Here is a 21,297-nt window from a genome sequence, read left to right as displayed (position 1 = left end):
TGCTCCGGTTCGGACCCTGTATAGTTATCTTCTCCTTTTGAGAGGGATGTTTTGTAGTATGGAGTTGGCTCCGGTATGGTGTAGTTGTGGCTTTTTCTAGAAAACTGTACATGAGAAACATGCTGTGTGTTCTAGTGAGATTCCTTTACCCTGGCATCTCCTCCTCCTCCTCCTCTTCTTCCCTGGCTTGCCCCTTCCAGTGCAGGGTCTAGGAGAATGCCTATTAGTCCTTGGGTATTGTTAGGGGAGCAGCAGGGGTGTAATTTGGAGCTATTTTTAAAGGAGAAAGTGACATCTGCTGAAGCGCGAGTGTGGGTGGGAGATACTCAGTGTGTGTTGTGTGCACTCCGGATGTACAGAGCCACGGCCACGCATTCATAACTCAATGAACAGTCCCACATCTTGGCAAAGTGCTTCACACCCACACACCACTCTGCATTTAAAGGTCACTGTTTATTGAGATGCTGAAGCTTGATAATATGGACATGGCCAGCCCATCTGCATTCTCCAATGGCATTTTACTACACGCCGAGATACTGGCTTTATAAATTATTCTCCAAATGAAGGTAAATGCCTTGGTTGTGGGGGGGTGACCAATATACATGCCTATTTCCCCATTCCCCCATGTTGACAACAGAAAAATGGAGCGCAACAGAGTCTGGCTTCCTGCTTCATATCTGTAATTTGCAGAGGTCTGGATTGAATAGCCTGCTCTTTCTGATCCTATTAGGAGAGGGCAATAGTTCCCCATAGAGGCCTGTTCCTGTGTTGGGAGAGGTGGGGTGTTGTGGGACTGTGGATAGAGGTGGGGTGTTGTGGGACTGTGGATAGGAGAGGTGGGGTGTTGTGGGACTGTGGATAGAGGTGGGGTGTTGTGGGACTGTGGATAGGAGAGGTGGGGTGTTGTGGGACTGTGGATAGGAGAGGTGGGGTGTTGTGGGACTGTGGTTAGGAGAGGTTGAGATCTGAAAAATATGTGAAAAAGGAGGTGGAGCTATGGTCCCCTATTGAGCACTGGGCAGAACCCAGAGACCCAGGAAGGTCAAAGGTAACTCAGACACAGTTGGGCTCCTCACACTCCTCGTCCTCCTCCTCCTCCTCCAACTAGCTCATCCAGACACCCAGAGCCAACAGCCAGCAAACCACCGCTGCTTTTTAGCAATTTGGCTCGTTCTGCCTAATCTGGGCTGTGGAGTGGCACTTTTGAATAATTAAAGGGGGTTTATCCGTTCCTCTGTAAATGTTGACACCTGCGCAGGCCAAGTTTCACCTGGCTTATGGCTGCCAGTTCTGTAACCCTCTTCTCTCCGTGTTCATGTCCATGTGGAATATTGATGTGGTAAATGCAAAACATGCTAAACCGCAACACAGTAGGGATGGGACAGAGGGGTAATGTTCACGTTAACTGCATTATTAGAGTGGCAGTGGCAGTAAGTTCCCTGTTCATGGTACAGGCCTGCAGCTAAATCATTTAACGATGTTATATAAATGCGCCCAGAAACATTATCAACCCCTGACATTGTTTTCCTGCGTGGCTGTCTGGTACATAAGTCATGCTCTGACTGATCTTGTTTATAGCCGCCGTTCGTAGCTAGCAGAAAATCTCTGTATTAATTGACGATGGGTAAAGGTCAAGACTGGCTTTGAAGAATCCGAGAGAGAACTCGTGTTCGGCCTTCTAACTCTGTATGCGTGCGTGTCGGCTTTGCTGTAGTTCAGTGCCAAAGGGTTAATTCGACCCATCCACAAAGGACACAACACTTCCTGCTGTCTGATTTATTCGCTCTACTCAACAAGGTCAACAGCTTCCTCCTCCCCCATTTTCATTTGAAGTCCCTCTCTAAAGGCAGGTCACAGATCAGTGATACACTATATCAGTAGGCAGTGGGAAAATACGAGGTAAGCGATGGTTGCTGTTCTCAGATCTGGCCAGGCCTCCATAGCTGGGAGGTGCCGTGCCTGGCCCACCCCAGAAGGGAAGGCTCCAGATGGGAGGTCAGGAAGAAGCCTCTAGCCTCCCATCCACTGAGAAACTGCAGGAGCCCACCACCCAGATATACTTTTTCCTACAATGCCGCTGGAAGTTAAACACGAGCCTGCTACCTGGTTCCTGCTAATAGATAAAGCACTGGTTTCTTTTGATTAGGAAAATAATCCAGGTGACCTTTTTGTCAGCCAGGGATTTAGTTCCGTTTCTCTCAGTTGTAATCCAGAAAGAGGCACAGTTGGTTAGATAAATGTCACAGTGACGTCCGACGTCTCTCTTCTCACTTGAATCCCGGGGCAGAAAAATATCAAAGTATTTAGTCAGCGGTTTGATTTCTTATTTACTTACTTATTAAGTATTCCTTCCAGGAAGTGGGAATGCCTCGTGGTGTTATTGTGAAGCCTGACCTTCAATGGCTTTCAGCAGGGAAATAGAAAGTCCAATTTTAGATCCTGATGGCAGATAAACAACTAATAAAGCTCGATATTAGTTTTGTCACAGTAATTTATGGTGTTATTATCACGGGTCCATAGCACACCCGGTCGCCCCTGGTGTCTTGGGGGGGTGCGTACCCTGGCCAGTAGGTTGTCTAAGGGGAGTTCAACTTTTGTTCTCCATAGTGCAGAGAGTTTTGTACACTTTCTCCTCTCCAAACTCACTGTAGTGGAGACTATTGGTCTCTGGAATTTCCGATGGGCTTCCCAGACTTTCAGCCTGCCAGATATCAAGCCTGAGAACAACCTTGGGTCCAGGTTAAGTTACTATTTGACTCTTAACAGCGTGTGATTGGCAGTAATGGACATTGCCCTTCTATCCTCTATTCTGTCCATGTCATTTCCCATGGAACACTCGTGATGTCACAATAGGAGATGTCAGTCCTCCTCACTTTAATTTCCTCGTTGACCTGACCCCAATAGAGGCCTGGACTCTTGGGTTGCAGTCGCGTGGGTGGCTAAAGGCTGTTATGCTAATGGCCCCAAGCAGCCACAGGCAGATGATGTCATTATTCAGAATAATGATCCCCAGAATGGAATGCCGATGGACCAAGGTTCTATTTGTCACATCTCTCCCCGTGGTCGTCCGTCGATCGCATGTCATCTGTCTGGTTGGAATTGCACCCTGCTGTTGCTCTCTCGGTGAGCGGCCATTGAGATCGAAGGCCCCCCCCCGCCCACGGTCCCCTATTTTGTCACCGCCAGGACAATGACACGCCGGTTATTCAGCGACGCACCACTGCCCAAGACGTATTTGCTGCTTCAAGTTCAACAAGGCCCCACGTTGAAACATTTGATCAAGGAGGCCATTCTCCTATAGCTTGAGCCAGGGTATTTTCCCACCTATCTGTTGCCTTTGAAAAGCTCAATGTCCAAGTCCATCTAATCCACCTATAGAGAGGGTTAATTTTCTACCCTTTATTTAATGAAACCTCATGAAGAATGATGAATTCTGTGAATCAGTTCTGCAGTTCCTTTTCTTTTTTAAATACTGCAGTATCACGTACATAAAAAAAACAGTCATGGGTGCTCAATTTTTCCTGAAGAACTCATAAGCGAATTTCTATTCTGTTGGCTGAAACACTGCCATAGAAATTCATACATCCACATGCTGTAGCCTACTGTTTGTGTAGGAAGCTCCATACGAGAGAGAGAGAGAGAGGAGAGACATAAAGGGAACCGATCATTTGCATTTGCCCTCCAGACATACCACTGCGCTGTTACAAGATAGTAATTTTACTACATTCTCCATTCTAGTTCCCAATATATATTCCAACACAGAACCATTCATCATATATTATCCTTCTCGTTCCTCTCTGTCTCTATATATCACTCTCTATATATATAGATGGATGGATTGATCTATATCTAGATATATTTATATATCTATAGAGAGAGAGATCTGTCCGTCTCTCTCCCGGAGGTCTATCACTTAAAGACGAGAAGACAAAACGCAGACAAGGCTGAGATATCAGTCTGAAATGAGTTTACTTTGGAGGACACCTGTACCGGAGTGCCAAGTCTAGGACAAAAAGGCGTCTCAACAGTTTTTACCCCCAAGCCATAAGACTCCTGAACAGGTAATCAAATGGTTACCGGGAGTATTTGCATTGTGTGCCACCCCCCAACCCCTCTTTTGACACTGCTGCTACTCTCTGTTTATCATATATGCATAGTCACTTTAACGATACATTCATGTACATACTACCTCCATTGGGCCGACCAACCAGTGCTCCCGCACATTGGCTAGCTGGGCTATCTGCAATGTGTCCTGCCACCCACCACCCGCCAACCCCTCTTTTACGCTACTGCTACTCTCTGTTCATCATATATGCGTTTTCACTTTAACAATATCTACATGTGTATATACTACCTCAATCAGCCTGACTAAACGGTGTCTGTATATAGCCTCGCTACTTTTATAGCCTCGTTACTGTACATAGCCTTTTTACTGTTGTTTTATTTCTTTACTTACCTATTGTCACCTAACACCTTTTTTTGCACTGTTGGTTAGAGCCTGTAAGTAAGCATTTCACTGTGAGGTCTACACCTGTTGTATTCGGCGCACTTGACAAATAAACTTTTATTTGATTTGTGGAAGCCCCATGTCTGGGTGGGGAGGGTTTTTAAGAGGTTTTGATAAGTGTTGTGAGGTAAGAGCCTAGCGCCGCTGTCTGTTAATGCTTTACCGAGCGGCAGAAGGGGAGCAACAGAGGTCACAGGCTCTTCAAAGGCTGGGGCGCCACCGCTCTCGCGTTCCACGCATTCCAATGTACTGTGTTAAGGTTGGGCAGCGAGGGGGTTGTTCTCAAGAGGCCCCAACACACACACACACACATCGTCTCGTGTGCTGCTTGGTGTTGCTGTGGCAACAAAAACAAACGAAAGATTTTCAGTGCAGGGGGAAGGGACACACACAAGGCGCTCCAGACTATCTTAGTTATACTGCACCTTGCCACCTTTAACCCCTCCAACACTAGATTACATGGGGAGCAGGTGAGGCTGCAGTGAGGCCCCTCTCTCAAAGGCCTCAATTGTACCCTTTAAAGGTAGTTTGTGTCATACATGCAAGTCCTTGTCATAAAACATAAATAGCTGTGTGTGTACATGGTTTACTATCTCTATTAAACTAACATCTGATTATCAAGGTGGCTTGCTTTTCTAAGGCGTTGCTCTATGGCCTGCCTTGTATGAGTTTTCCGATTTCCTTCAAATGGTTTTGGGATACTGGCACATTTTCTCTCCTCTCTTTCTTGTCTCACCAATTTGACAAGTGCCTCTCCTCACCTCTCCCCTCCAAACCCCCGATTTCCCACCTGAATCCAGATGATTGGATAATGACAGGTGTCGAGTGTCTTAATGGCCTTTAGAGCTGGTAAATCTGATTCCCAGTCAGTAACCTGTGAAGAGGGCCTTCCTGTGATCCTCCTCCATTATCTCTGTGTGGTTATCATATTGACTGACTAATACAGAGGCTGATAGGCAGGTGGACTGTGGAACAGGGGCAAGAACTCAAGGTGTTGGAGACTCCCTAAAAAAAACACAGCACTTTTTTTTTACACAGCACAGGATTTTTTTTACTTAACTTGGCAAGTCAGTTAAGAACAAATTCTTATTTACAGTGACGGTCTACCCCAGCCAAACCCTAACCCGGCTGATGCTGGGCCGTCGCCCTATGGGACTCCCAATCACGGCCGGTTGTGATACAGCCTGGAATCAAACCAGGGTCTGTAGTGACGCCTCTTGCACTGCAGTGCACTCGGGAACCTTCGTGGAAGTGACTTTTCGTAGCAGTTTAGGAGAGTATTTTTGATAACCCTAATCAAATCATAATCCAGCTTTATTTATATAGCACATTTCAGACAGGAATGCAACGCAACGCACTTCACAGGAAAAAACGTTGATAAATAACAATGGAAATGAAACCAGAAATATTTACTACACAACAATCAGTTTCTTAACCTTAACCTAATTCTCTTAACCTGCTACGTTAATTCTCCTAACCTGCTGCGTAAATTCCCGTAACTTCCGGTCGTAGCTGAATCGAAGTGGTGTGTTTTCAGGGAATCTCCAAGGTGTTGATGAGCGGGAAATGGATAGTTTTTTATTTAATCAAACTTCACCGGTAATGTGCTGACAGATGTCTAAAGAGATGTTCTAACAAGATAATAAAACAATGTAGCTCCCATGTTGCCAATGACACTCTCAATAGGAAATATGGCCACTGCAACAGCTTTTTTGTGAATCGGCCCCTATGGAGAACAAGTCTCAACATGTTCAGAGAATTGCAGGACTGCAGGCTCGTTGCTTTTACCTTGCAGGTGTTTGCAGACCTAATGCAAGATCCCCAGACTAGTTTCCCATTTGTCCAAATTGATCAACATAAACGAAAGGGCTTTTCATGTTTATTTATTTTCTACACAAGGCATTATTTGAATAACAATAGCCGAGCTAGATACCTGCCAGTGCAGGATTTGTTTACCAGATAGCTGGATAGTCCTGTGCAAATCATCCCTCTTACCTTGGAGGTGACAAATACTATAAAGTATTTTCTTTTAACAGTGTGTGTTCACCTCAACCATTATTATTTATTAGTTTGTTCAGCTGTGACGTTTTGTTTTGGACCCAAACCAGTAGTTTAGAGTTGTTTTATTTCCCCTCGACAGCAGTATAATTTGCATGTGATAGCCCTTTCCCAGTTGTGAAGCCATCACCTATGTTCTAGTTATGTTAACAAAGGCCCATCATTGTTTTTGCCCATATTGAAAAGGAATTAGCGTACATTTCGTGTGTAAATCAGGTGCTGCACCTGAAGTGCATATTGTGTACCGCTGCAGACTAGAGAATAATGGATTTCTCTTTATCCCCGGGCTAAATGAAGTGTGGAATATAATATATGAATGTTATGCGTTAATATTTCAGCCCATGCATAATAAAGTTTTAAAAAATTGTTTATTCAATATCACATTCTCCCTCTAATATTTATATAGTTTCTCACTTTTCGGGGTGTAATTTGTGTCTGACTGCCCTAAGCAGAACACTGATTATACAGAATATCCTATTTAAAGCAAGTTGTGATAAATACCTCCTGCCCAGTGATGGGGAAAGAACATTAGGGGTGCCACTGCTGCCATACCATGGGGTGTGTGGGTGGACTGCAACACGTGAGGGGGGAGGACTAGGTGGTATACAGCTATGACCGGAAAGTGACTTTTTCATAGCAGGTTAGGAGAATTTACACGAATTTGCACAGCAAGTTGGAATAATTAACACGGCAGGCAGGTTAGGAGAATTAGGTTAAGGTTAGTGAAACACCTCTCTCAACCTGCTACGAAAAGTCACTTCCGGTCGTAGCTGTACGCCATCTAGTCACATCCGTGATTTCCCCTCCCTTTTTCTTTGCCTGGCTGCTGTGTATTCGCACCAATAATTGATGCGCTGCGCATACTGTTGATTGTTGGACTGCACCATTCGGCTCCTCACCGCCGGGGAAAATGTAATCCGAGCTCTACACAGAAGCTAGCGTTGTAAAGGCTCTGAAGAGGGCATGGCCCTCCCCTTTCTCCCGAGTTGCAACTTCCCCTTTTTTTATCATCCCTCTCTCCTTGCTCATTATCCTTGCTCGTGCAGTCCTGTGGGGCAATCGGTAGTGAGAGCCGCCTAGCTTCATCGTTCTGTATTTGAATCGTTACTGAGAAAAATCAATCGGTGTGGCACGAACGGAGCTATTCCATACAGATAAATCTACTACACCTACCGCCAAACACGCACGCCCGGTGACGTGCTCGAGCATGTCCACATCAGAGATTGTCACGGATCTACCCGCGAGCACCCTGCCCTGCTCCCCTTTGCACTGCGATTCTACCACTCTGACATATTGGGGATTCAACGATTCGCAGTGAAGGAAAAGGAACCCACAGCCGGATTACCAAACATGGGTTTCTACGGCACTTTAAAGATGATTTTCTATAAAGTGAGTAGGCTTTCTACGTCTATATGCAACATCATGCCGCACAATCTTGCTGTCATATCGTTGCATGATTGACATATTGACCGAGCGCCTGGGAAATAATTTTCTGCCAGTTGCGAATCGAATGGCTGAAAATGACGCGCCGCTGTGTACATCAGCAGATTGAATGGGCAGGCACTGCAGAGGATGAACGGGAACAGCAGGGAAATTATGCGGGGCTCATATCATAGCCGATTTGATTAATATTTTAGAATGACTGAGAGATTCATACTGAGCACATCGGTGCTCGTTTTCGTTATGACATTCAGGGTACAGGGATGTCGGCAACAGAATAAATAAATGTTGCTTATGAAATACATTGGGTTTTATGCATAGGCCTATTGCATAATAATTACACGTGAGGTTTGCTGTCGTAGCTTCACATTTTCCCACTGTAATATTTGAGCAATGAGCATTCATTCCTCTACCATGGATTATGCCCGTTGTTGAAAACGCGGTGACCCAGCCTATCTGCCCATCAATTAACTGCACTTGCGTGTCACACTGACGGTGTGAGCAGTGTGTTCCTTTGCATCACGGCATATTAACCAATAGGCTACAATGCTTCATTATTTACCCGCATAGAGTGCTCTAACATCAGAAGGAATGATTAGACTAGATACTTTGTTTTTTTGATGTGTTTATGGCGGATGAAATTTTCCTCCCATTTCTGCATAGAATATAACCTCCATTTCCAGGTTATAGTGAGCAATCTGTTGTATTTTTAATCAGTGCTTTTAGGTTAGCTTGTAGCTATTCTGTTTCCTATTCCAAATATTTCCCTTGGTCTACCTATGTATTATGCATCAGGCTATTACATATGCAGTTGTGTTGCCAAGTGACTCACTGCATAGTTAGCCTACAGGTATCTGATTTGTATCTGTTGAATTGCCTGTTGAAGAAGAGACTATATTCCTTACACTGTAGACTTGCTTGAGGCTTCAAGCACAAATGATGGGTCACTGTGTCAGACTGCTGTATATAAGGCAAAACAGCGTTTATGACAGATTGTTATCCATCATAGTATGTCATCCAGAAATGCACGCTTATTGTGGTGGAATTTTTCATAGACTTTGGTGATGAGGTTGAAAGACTGCAAGTCGTTTGCTGCAACCAACATCACAGCGTCTCTTAAAAGCGATTACGGTTTCAAGTGCGGATAACATTGACGAATGCGGTTGCTGATCCGCTTATAATGTGTTGGATGTGTGGAAAGCGAGCCCTTATGAGAGGCAATCAACCGGTATGAACTGAGCACACCGGAAAATCTGAATAACGTCTGTTACCGGGCAGCGGAACGTCCCACACCTCCTGTGTCCGTGTCCATCATCGGTTACCGTTAAACAGTTTCGGCACGTCCTCCCGAAACTAGGAAAGGGAACGTGCAGCTGTTGATGATTTATAGTGGATCATATTATGTAAACAAATTGGGTAATCACTTCAAATTCATTTGCACAAAATCCAAGGAGAAAAGTGCCGGCTAGTCAAATTGACTGGGCTGCTGGGTTTTGGATGCATTTCAGGTTTTTAATTAGTGGGATTCAAATGTGGACTGTTTGTGTTCAGCCGGGCAAGGCGTTTCCCACCTCTATTCAAATAGGCTCATTATCATTTTTTAAATCCTTTCTGTTTATTATTTCCATTTCAAGAGGTATCAAGTAGGCGGCTATGATTTCATACCCAAATTATATTTTTCTGTCATTCACTGTGAGCTCCTGTTGTAACAAATTCTTCTCAGTGAGTAGCCGACTCTTCCTCTCATTTCATATTCTCTCACATTCAATCGGCTATTCTACAGAGTCGATGCTCTTTCTCTGCCATCCACTCAGCTGCTGTTATAGGGAGCGTGTTCTACTCTGAAGGGAAGGTAGTGCTCAGTGTTGTAAGAATTGTCTTTTTTAACACCCCCACAGGCACAGAGTGGGAGACTGGCTGCTTTTTCAAAGCCTAATAGAAAATCCAGTTTGACTTTAATTTCTCAATAGGTCCCTTTGCTATCTGTTCCGTGCAAATGGATGTTACGGGGGTGCCCCATCTCTTTCTAGTTATGTCCCAGTTCTATTTGTTTCTCCAATGGAGATCTTGAAATGATTTCATGGCTGCTTGACATGGTAATTGAATAACTGTGGCGTGCATGGAGAACATTATTCCAATTAGCAATATTTTCATAAGGTCTACATTCCAATGAGGAATAACACATTACAGTTGGTTGATCTGTCTTTTCAGACCGACGGGGAGCAAATCTTTATTTTTGTCTATTATAAACTGGTTACCAATGTATTTAGAGCAGTAAAATTAAATGTTTTGTCATAACCGTGGTATATGGTCTGATATACCACTGCTGTCAGCCAATCGACATTCATTCACCACCCAGTTTATAATAAGAGAATGATTTCCTCAGAACTTATGAGGTACGCTTTCATTCTCGCTTTCATTCTCTCTCACACTGCTTTTCAAAATGTCCTTATCTCTCTATCCAGCTCTTCTCCTCCTTCTCACAGTTAGGGAGGTCAGAGGTGTGAGACACAGAGTGACTGATTAGTAGCTGTCTACACACAACATTCTCCGTCTCGTCTTCGGTTACCTTTTCCCACGGCTGAAACACAAGAGACTGGTGGTTGCGCTCTGTGTTTTCAACGCCTGCGCTTGGGAGATTCCCTCGTCAGCCACCACCCCCTGTACCCCCCCCCCCCCCGCGCACACACACCCCCCAACTCTCCCTAGTACTTGAACTGCCATTGCAGTGAGGTCATTCCTTGGAGAACAAGGAATTGGGGTTGAGAATGAACCCCCTAACAATCAGAGAATATCTTATAAAAACCCAACTGCTTCCTCGAGAGAGAATATTTTAACTAGATAGAAAACACATTGATGATAAATCTTCTGTTCTTAACCAACATTTGGAATGTTGTCATTCTAGACTTATTTAATTTTTATCTGCCATTTCTCTTCCAGAATCCCTTTTCATTGCCTTCTCTGCAGTGCATCCCATCAAAATGATTCTGATTCATTTGTCTCTCCTGTCTCTCTCTCTCCCAGAGAGATGGCTTTCATTTATTTGAACAGTTCTTGATCTGACCCGACTGTCTCGACAACGCGCTGGGAACCATCCCACTACGGGGCCCCTAATCAAAACCCAGCCAGCTCCTCACAAGAAAGAGAAACCAGAATCACTTCCCTCAGCTCAGTTAGACCACCACACACACACTCGGTGCCAAATGATCTGGTGGAAATTCAACTATAATCAATAGTCTTTGATATCAGTATCGTTGGGTGGTCCTCCAATCAACTAGGCTACATCCCCAGCTGTCAAATAATCTGTTGTTGGGTAGAAGTTAAACGATCACTGTTTATCAGTCAAACTTTATTCAGGTAGAGGCAAAGTTTATTTTTTAAAGTAGGCCTCCCTCCATACAGACCTCATTGCAGTTCTATAGCCACATTGCAGGCAAGGCTATATTGTCTATTTTTCTGTGGCTCCAGAATTGGCAACAAATTAAATATTTTGCATTCTGAACTTGTCCTTGGCGTAGTTTCTGTCCGTCTCTCAGTGCATCTTGCTAGTGTTCCATGCATGTGTGAGTCCCGACGGTCAGAGTGCAGTGATATGAATAGTTAATAGGTATTCTTGGTCTGTTATTATAGTCCAGTGTGTGGTGGACATTGCATCGATTTGGGTTAACTTCCTATATAAAAATAGGCTAAATGTCTGTTTATGTCACGATGTACCAGTCACAGACACTACCAAAGTGGAGTAAAGCGAACAGAACACGAAAGAGGCTTTGTCTTTTGAAACCCCCCAGTGCTCCTCCCTAACCGGGCATTCAATTCACCAAGTGCATAAAAATCCATTTGAGACTCACTGTACAATGATGTTCATTATCCAGGCTCTGACTATGCACCCACTGAGGCAGGAGAGGTTGTGTGTGTGGTTTCCCTTGAACCACCCATGTATAAATCGAGCTATTCTAATCAAGGTGTTCTTTCTAGCGAAGGGTGCAGTCATTGCCCATCCTGTAAGCATATAGCTGCTCCCGAATGATTGTTTCAGTGAGTGTGTGTTTGCGTCCCCCGCTCTTTTTTGGAATCCTCCACACCTGTCAGAGGCTCTCAGTATGGAATGCAAACCTATTGGAGTGAAGCTCATCAGTGTAAAAAAAAAAAAACTACCACACCTCAGCCCTGCCTTTCATTTGGCGTTGGCTAATGGGGAGCCTAATAAAAATAAATCATAATGTCTTTCAGTTTTAGCCAACCTCTACCACACCTCACCCTGTTCTTTCTCTCAGCTGGAGCCAGCCTAGCCTGTGTTATGCAGCTCCATCATCTGCATTGAGAATGAATGAAACTTCAAAATTCTTTGTATTTTTATCTATAGGCTGAATAAGTTGGGAACCTTCGGCTTCTTGCTCATAATTTACGTTTGCTCACGTGGAAATGGTTGGTTCACGTGCTGAGGAAAGAGAACTATCTGCATTTTGTTTTATTCTTGTGAGGATCTGTGCCGTGTGCACAAAAAGGACGGCAGTTGTGTTCAAATCATTTTCTGAAGTAAACAGTCAGTGCTTTCCTGCTGTGAGCCTCAAAAAGCATTCAAGTCAGCGTTTGTTTGCAATACCAGTTACTCAACAACAAAATTGTTCTTTCAAAGTGAGGCGCTGCTTCGTTCTCCTCAGGAGTACAGCCTGCAAATGTTAATGGCAGAGATGACTCATATCTTCTGTCTTTGAGGAGAAGTAATCTGGAGAGTGAGGCAGGAATTATCATTTACACTCCAGCCAGGTCTCATCTTTCACCAAATGCTAGGTTGCTGCAGGGAGTTTTTTTAAAGTTTTGGGCCCTGTCATTATTTTCTTAAAGAGGGGTGCAAGAACGAAGGAACGTGCACACGCACACAAGAGTGTACCTCTGTGGTGTCTGTCTCGCTCTACTGCCTCCTAACATCTCTTCTCCTTTCTCTCCTTTCACCTCTTTTGTTTTGCAGATGAAGAGAAAGTTGGACCATGGCCCAGAGGTCCGATCTTTCCCTTCAGGAAAAAAGCCCTGCAAAGGCTCAGAGTATCCAAGGTAAAGACCCCCTCCCCCCGTACCTACCTCCCCTACCCTGTTATCCAGTATCCAAGGTAAAGACCCCCTACCCTGTTATCCAGTATCCAAGGTAAAGACCCCCTACCCTGTTATCCAGTATCCAAGGTAAAGACCCCCTCCCCCCGTACCTACCTCCCCTACCCTGTTATTCAGTATCCAAGGTAAAGACCCCCTCCCCCGTACCTACCTCCCCTACCCTCTTATCCAGTATCCAAGGTAAAGACCCCTCCCCCCCGTACCTACCCCCCTACCCTGTTATCCAGTATTCAAGGATAAAGACCCCCTTCCCCCGTTATCCAGTATTCAAGGATAAAGACCCCCGTACCTCCCTCCCTACCCTGTTATCCAGTATCCAAGGTAAAGACCCCCTCCCCCGTACCTACCTCCCCTACCCTGTTATCCAGTATCCAAGGTAAAGACCCCCTCCCCCGTACCTACCTCCCCTACCCTGTTATCCAGTATCCAAGGTAAAGACCCCCCCCCCCGTACCTACCTCCCCTACCTTGTTATCCAGTATCCAAGGTAAAGACTCCCTCCCCCGTACCTTCCCTCCCCTACCCTGTTATCCAGTATCCAAGGTAAAGACTCCCTCCCCCGTACCTACCTCCCCTACCCTGTTATCCAGTATCCAAGGTAAAGACCCCCTACCCTGTTAACCAGTATTCAAGGATAAAGACCCCCTCCCCCGTACCTACCTCCCCTACCCTGTTATTCAGTATCCAAGGTAAAGACCCCTCCCCCGTACCTACCTCCCCTACCCTGTTATCCAGTATCCAAGGTAAAGACCCCCCTGTACCTACCTCCCTACCCTGTTATCCAGTATCCATCCAAGTTATCCAGTAAAGACCCCCTCCTACCTCCCTACCTGTTATCCAGTATCCCCCCTACCCTGTTATCCAGTATCCAAGGTAAAGACCCCCCTACCTACCCCCTACCCTGTTATCCAGTATCCAAGGTAAAGAACCAACCCCCTGTTCCCACCTTCCTACCAGTTAACGAATAGATTTAGCCTTCCTACCCAGTAAGACCAGCAATGCAAATGGTAAAGAAACCCTGACCCATTTCTGTTGTATCACAGACAGGATCCAGCAGGCAGCCCCCGTTGTCCCTGTAAGTCAGAATATTATGTAGTTATTCACACTAAGACATAATCCTCATAAGAAGTGCTCACCGCAGTGTGTTCCTTGCCCATTAAAGTGTACTTCATGCCTTCCTGAGGACCCTGACGAAGCACTGCTGCCTCACTCACTGGCAGCACTGTGCTGCTTCTGCAGCCTTGTAATTGCCACACGTTGGTCTAGCTCTCAATCCCGTTAAAAATAAACACGTTTCTTAATTGACGTTCAGGTAGTACCTTCCCATTTCGTGCCTAGTGAATACGACCTTGGTTCCAGTTCAATTCCAGAGAAACTGTTACATTTAGAAGAGCCCTGGGGTATTCACTAGGAATCAAACGGAAGCAAACTAAATCAAACGGGTAGGAACCTACCTGCAGTTGCCCAATAGATCACGCTGTTTTCATTGTAAAATGTTTTGCTACGTTGTGTACTAATGAACACGCCCCAGCTATAGAAACTCAGTTAGTCCCAGGGCTGTTTCTCTCATTAGTATCTGTTGTTTGCTTCTCCATCCACCCAACTTGTGTACTACTTCTCACTGCTATTGTAATTAGTGAGCGGAGTGGAAGATACCTGTAGAAGCTGCTACTGCTGCAGCACCTGCACTTTGCCCGCATTTGAAACTATTCATAATGACCTCCGTGTTCCTCGCTATCAATATAACCCTCATCCTTCTCCTCAGAAGAACAGGAGAAATAGTTTTTCTTCAGTATAGTGTCTGGTTATCTTTTCTCCTGAAAAATTTAAAAAAATCTCACTTTCTTACTCTCTCCCTCCCCATCTCTCCATATTTCTCCCCACAGTGCTACAGGGCTGGTCCCCTACCCAGCCACCCCCACCACGTTTGGGCACATCAGGACAGCTAACGGTCAGGGGCAGCACAGGCGACGTATCACCTCCATCCCTTCTCCCACAGGTCTCCAGGAATGGCTCCGGACATTTCAGGTGAGTTAGTTCCCCCTTCGCTCCTCCAATGTCTCCCTGTCACGTCCATCCTCCCCTTCCTAGTGGTCATTTCAGGTGATTAGTTCCCACTTAGCTCCTCCAATGTCTTCCTGTCACGTCCATCCTCCCCTTCCTAGTGGTAATTTCAGGTGAGTTAGTTCCCCCTTCGCTCCTCCAATGTCTTCCTGTCACGTCCATCCTCCCCTTCCTAGTGGTAATTTCAGGTGAGTTAGTTCCCCCTTCGCTCCTCCAATGTCTTCCTGTCACGTCCATCCTCCCCTTCCTAGTGGTCATTTCAGGTGAGTTAGTTCCCCCTTCGCTCCTCCAATGTCTTCCTGTCACGTCCATCCTCCCCTTCCTAGTGGTCATTTCAGGTGATTAGTTCCCACTTAGCTCCTCCAATGTCTTCCTGTCACGTCCATCCTCCCCTTCCTAGTGGTCATTTCAGGTGAGTTAGTTCCCCCTTCGCTCCTCCAATATCTTCCTGTCACGTCCATCCTCCCCTTCCTAGTGGTCATTTCAGGTGATTAGTTCCCACTTAGCTCCTCCAATGTCTTCCTGTCACGTCCATCCTCCCCTTCCTAGTGGTCATTTCAGGTGATTAGTTCCCACTTAGCTCCTCCAATGTCTTCCTGTCACGTCCATCCTCCCCTTCCTAGTGGTCATTTCAGGTGAGTTAGTTCCCCCTTCGCTCCTCCAATATCTTCCTGTCACGTCCATCCTCCCCTTCCTAGTGGTCATTTCAGGTGATTAGTTCCCCTTAGCTCCTCCAATGTCTTCCTGTCACGTCCATCCTCCCCTTCCTAGTGGTCATTTCAGGTGATTAGTTCCCACTTAGCTCCTCCAATGTCTTCCTGTCACGTCCATCCTCCCCTTCCTAGTGGTCATTTCAGGTGAGTTAGTTCCTACCCGCTAGCTCTGTTCCTAATTGGCCTCTGCTCCCCGAGGAGTGATGGTTCTAACTAAGTAGCTAATTAAGTAGGTAGTTCCTAGTTGCTCCAGAGTTCCTCCCAACTCCTTTGTTACATATGTCTGCCCCCCTCCCCCTCCCTTGGCCGTCTTCCTACGAAGCCCTGGAGCGAGAGCTCATCAAAAAGCTGACGTTGCGCCCAATCAATGTTTCCTCAAGCCTTGAAGGTAATTGCTGCCTTGATGTTTTGGCCCACACATTACCATATGCACTGTAGCATGGGATAGGATTTAGCCTACCTGTTTAGAATACAGGCTCCAATATTGTATTTGTGCAGCCAACGCCCGATGTATACTATGTCAACAGTTGAACAGATGTGATCTTTGTTCAGGTAATCCTTTCAAAGCCACATCGTATTTTAGGCCAGTCAGCTTCGTATGACATATTAGCCTATGGTCGAGTTCTAACGTCACAGCCAATAGTCGATAGAGAAATCCTTTTGTCTTTCAGGTACTTCCTGTAGTGCCTCAGGTCAGAAATAGTTTATTAAATAGGGAATAGGGTGCCATTTCAGGCACGGCCGTAATGTTCCTTCTCTGCTTTTTGATAGGGCAACAAAAGCCTTGTTGTGTTGAGGCAACTCCACAATGATGACTAGTGCTCAGACATCGGCGATTTGTTTCCAGCATTTTGTTAATATCAAATTCATCGTCAGTAAGCATCCCTTTCATCCGAAATGGGAGCAATGCTGAGTTTATTTGACTTGGCAACCAACTCGCTGTAATGCTGCTGCCTTCGTCGCTGAAGTTTTTTACAGCAGGCTTTGTGGCTGTATTGACTATGCCCGTCATAAAGGCCAAATCTTTGGGGAAATAAACAGGAAAGAAATTAGAGCTTTAGCTCCGTCTTCAAAGCATTCTCTGAAGGTAATGGCTGCCTAACCGCCACAAAATGTCAAGAGATCTTTTATTCGAAAACTGGCAATTTGCTAATAACATTCCTGCTCGCAACATCTTTCTGCTAATATTGCGGTGATTAACTTTCTTCACGTCTCTGTTTGGTGAATAAACCAGTTTACTGCTATTGTGGAATGTAATCCCATCCTGTAGCGATTTACAGCCACAGAAGCCAGACTGCAGCATAGAGATGTCAGGCCAAGTTCATTTAACAATTGGATGCCTGTAAGTCTTACTTCAGGATGTTAAGATTCCGCAGCTGTTTAGAACAATGTTGCGTTCAAGGTCGGGCTTTTCCGCTCTGTTTACTTCTGCAACAACTACCTGTAAGATCAGTACCTGCCTCTCCGGGACATGGCACGGCATCAAACAATTCAGTCAGACATCCGTTGTCAAATATTGTAACATTGCATTTATCGCTTAATCGTTCCCAAAAACCACTAATCCTGTGAAATAGCTTGTCCATGTGAGAACTCGCCCTCTGTGTGTGTGTGTTTTTTTTTTTGACAGAGCGGGAGAGCGTGAGAGAGAGAGACTATTGACGTAGTTCACCTGCTATGGCCCCATTTTTGCCTTTCGTCTGACAGCCTGTATTAGACGCAGCTAAACCCACCAACGTGCATTCTGTACATTCTCTTTCCTGTCCTGGCATGCTCAGCCCCTTTTGTGCTTCCTGTGGAGTGAGAGAGAAATTCAATGAATCCGCTTCAAGAGGTTTTAAGATGAGTGTAGCCAGACGATAATGCTATCCAAATGTCATAACATTGGAAAGAAACATGGTGTTATGTCGTCTGGTTGAAAACCAGGGTTGACTGACCCATGCTTTGTAATCAGTGCCTTAATTCAGTGCGTTACCCGCCAAGCATAAGCAAGCTTTGTAGCTAGCGGTGTTTCTACCCAGAAAGCTAATTCCCAGAGGCATAACCAAAGGGTGTTAAGTCGCCTGCCAGCCAGCGCTGAGTAACCATTCAGTAATCCAACCCTTTTCCCTGGTTCGGGAAGTACTGCTTTGAACCCAACTCCCTGATTACCTTCCTAACTACCGGCACAGCCAGCTCCTCCGGTGGCGTCAGTCTAACTGCCAAATTACAGATGCTTTACATGCCCAATGCTTTCCATCCTCCATCCTTCTCTCTTATAATCACTGTGTTACATTTGAGCGCTCTCCCAAAGGGAAAACAACGTTGGCCCCAGCATCTAGACACTTGGTCTAGTTACAACTACAGCCTTTGCTAGCTAAGCTCAACAGTTTGGCTTTGAGCTTCAGGCTGTGAGTGGTGCTGAATATTCAGCCAGGAGAAATCCCAGACGGAGCATAGCTAGGTAATAACAGTGCTGATGAAGGCCAGGCTTTTAATGTGCCTGTTGCCGGTGTAGTTAGCGGCGAGGTGCCTTGGGCTAACTGGCTTCTGTTGAGGGAATGTGTTATTCACTTGCGTACACATGACCAAAAGTATGTGGACACCTGCTTGTCGAACATTTTATTCCAAAATCATGAGCATTAATATGGAGTTGGTACCCCCCCTTTGCTGCTTTAACAGCCTCTACTCTTCTGGAAAGGTTTTCCACTAGATGTTGGAACATTGCTGCGGGGACTTGTTTCCATTTAGCCAAAACGGCATTCGTGAGGTCGGGCACTGTTGTTGAGCGATTAGGCCCGGCTCACAGTCGGCATTCCAATTCATCCCAAAGGTGTTCGATGTGGGTGAGGTCAGGGCTCTGTGCAGACCAGTCAAATTCCATTTCTCTATGGACCTCTTTGCCATGCTGAAACAGGAAAGGGCCTACCCCCAAACTGCCACAAAGTTGGAAGCACAGAATCGTCTAGAATGTCATTGTTTGCTGTAGGGTTAAGATTTCCCTTCACTGGAACTAAGGGGCCCGAAACCATGAAAAACAGCCCCAGCCCATTATTCCTCCTCCACCAAATGTTACAGTTGGCACTATGCATTGGGGCAGGTGGTGCTCTCATGGTATCTTCCAAACCCAGATTTGTCTGTCGGACTGCCAGATAGCGTGATTCATCACTCCAGAGAACATGCTTCCACTGCTCCAGAGTCCAATGGCAGCAAGCTTTACACCACTCCAGCCGACGCTTTGGCATTGGGCATGGTGATCTTACGCTTGTGTGCAGCTGCTCGGCCATGGAAACCCATTTCATGAAGCTGTTCTTGTGCTGACGTTGCTTCCAGAGGCAGTTTGGAACTAGGTATTGAGTGTTGCAACCAAGGACAGACTATTTTTACACACTACGTGCTTCATCACTCGGCGGTCCCGTTCTGTGAGCTTGTGTGGCCTACCACTTTGCGGCTAAGCCGTTGTTGCTCCTAGATGTTTCCAATTCGCCATAACAGAACTTACAGTTGACCGAGGCAGCTCTGGCAGGGCAGAAATTTGACGAACTGACTTGTTGGGAAGGTGGCATCCTATGACAGTGTGCCACGATAAAAGTCACAGCTCTTCAGTCAGGCCATTCTACTGCCAGTGTTTGTCAATGGAGATTGCATGGCGTTGTTCTCGACTTTATACACCTGTCGGCAACGGGTGTGGCTGAAATAGCCGAGTCCACTAATTTGAAGGGGTGTCCATATACTTTTGTATATATAGTGTATGCATTGGCACACAAATATACACACTTCTACACCTATGCAAATTGGCTTCAAACACTTTTACATTCCACCACACTTACAGCAAGCACCCTTGTAAGCCAATACAACGCAACACACTAAAAACAACTACTTTTACAATCAAGTACCATCAACACAACCAACACATAAAGTCCTCTCCATGTACTTCTCTCCTGACCGGTCCTGTGTATTCCACAGCTGGAGTAGTGTAGCATCGACACATCCCATCTAACCCTGCTCTCCCTCGTCCTCCTGTGTGTTTTTCAGAGCTGGAGTGGCCCAGAGAAGCTCATGGCGCTGGATGACTTGATCGACAGCTGTGAGCCCACGCATGTCAAACACATGATGCAGGTTATTGAGCCGCAGTTCCAACGCGATTTCATCTCCCTGCTGCCCAAAGAGGTGACAACCCCTTTATAGCTCTTTATAGAAAGAAAAGGCTACTAACCCCTTTCTCCTCCCTCTCGCTTTCTATCCCCTTCCTCCTCCCTCTCGCTTTCTATCCCCTTCCTCCTCCCTCTCGCTTTCTAGCCCCTTCCTCCTCCCTCTCGCTTTCTAGCCCCTTCCTCCTCCCTCTCGCTTTCTAGCCCCTTCCTCCTCGCTTTCTAGCCCCTCCCTCTCGCTTTCTAGCCCCTCCCTCTCGCTTTCTAGCCCCTCCCTCTCGCTTTCTAGCCCCTCCCTCTCGCTTTCTAGCCCCTTCCTCCTCCCTCTCGCTTTCTAATCCCTAAAGAAGTGAGAACCAAAGCTCCCTTAACACCTATTTAACTCCCCCAACTGCACACTCCCATCTCCCCATCCATCCATCCATCCATCCATCCCTGTTGCCCAAAGAGGTGAGAACTGAATGCTCCCTGAGCTGTCTTCTTATCTCCACTTAACTCATTGGAAAAAGCCTTAATGGCACCTTTCGGTGGGTGTGTCACCCTTCGCTCAAACTGAGGACTAATAACACCAGGCCAATGTGTCTCTGTTCAGGATTCTATGGTCTCAGATCCCCTGAGACCATAGAATCTTATCTTAAACAGCCTCCTGTCACTCCTCAGAGAGGTCCTTATCAGAGTGACTGTCTGTCTGGCACCTGCCTCCTGTCTGTCAGGTGTGAGGGAGGTCTGGACGGGGAGGGAAAGAGGGGAGAGAAAGGCAGGGTGTGGAATCGTCTCTAATGGGGGAGGGAGTGAGTGAAGGGAGATGTGTGGGAAGTAGTCTGGAATGGGGGAGGGAGTGAGTGAAGGGAGATGTGTGGAAAGTAGTCTGGAATGATCCATAATGGTCTAAATAGCCTCCCCTCAGCTTGCTCCAGTGGCCAAGCCCCTTCAGACTGTTTGTTTAGCAGAGGTTGGAGCATGAGGAAACTTGTCTTGCTCCCGCTCACTGTTGCCTTGTTTAGCAGAGGTTGGAGCATGAGGAAACTTGTCTTGCTCCCGCTCACTGTTGCCTTGTTTAGCAGAGGTTAGAGCATGAGGAAACTTGTCTTGCTCCCTCTCACTGTTACCTTGTTTCTTCCCATTTAGCTGTTTCTGCTTTGCTCCCCATTTGTTCTCTCCTCTCTCTTTTCTCTCACTCTCACTATTTTCTCCTTCTCTCTTTTCTCTCTCTTCTCTCTCTCACTCTTTTCTCCTTCTCACTATTTTTTCTCGCTCTTTTTTTCTAGCTCTCTCGTCTC

At 46.0% G+C, this 21,297-nt stretch overlaps 1 protein-coding gene across 6 annotated transcripts in view; it reads left to right on the top strand.

The window, feature by feature from the left end:
• The window catches only part of fbxw7 (F-box and WD repeat domain containing 7), a 209,251-nt gene that overhangs the window by 163,714 nt on the left and 24,240 nt on the right, over window positions 1-21,297 (top strand). For all 6 annotated transcript variants that reach the window (XM_065003918.1, XM_065003919.1, XM_065003917.1 and 3 more), the window contains 3 exons: window positions 12,975-13,057; window positions 15,000-15,141; window positions 19,902-20,036. In XM_065003918.1, the coding sequence (XP_064859990.1) occupies window positions 12,975-13,057; window positions 15,000-15,141; window positions 19,902-20,036 (360 nt within the window). The remainder of the gene's footprint in view (window positions 1-12,974; window positions 13,058-14,999; window positions 15,142-19,901; window positions 20,037-21,297) is intronic.

This window comes from Oncorhynchus nerka, linkage group LG18 (genome assembly GCF_034236695.1).
Source record: "Oncorhynchus nerka isolate Pitt River linkage group LG18, Oner_Uvic_2.0, whole genome shotgun sequence".
NCBI lineage: Eukaryota > Metazoa > Chordata > Actinopteri > Salmoniformes > Salmonidae > Oncorhynchus > Oncorhynchus nerka.
Note: the sequence above shows the minus strand (reverse complement) of the source record. Positions and strands in the feature narration are given on the sequence as shown.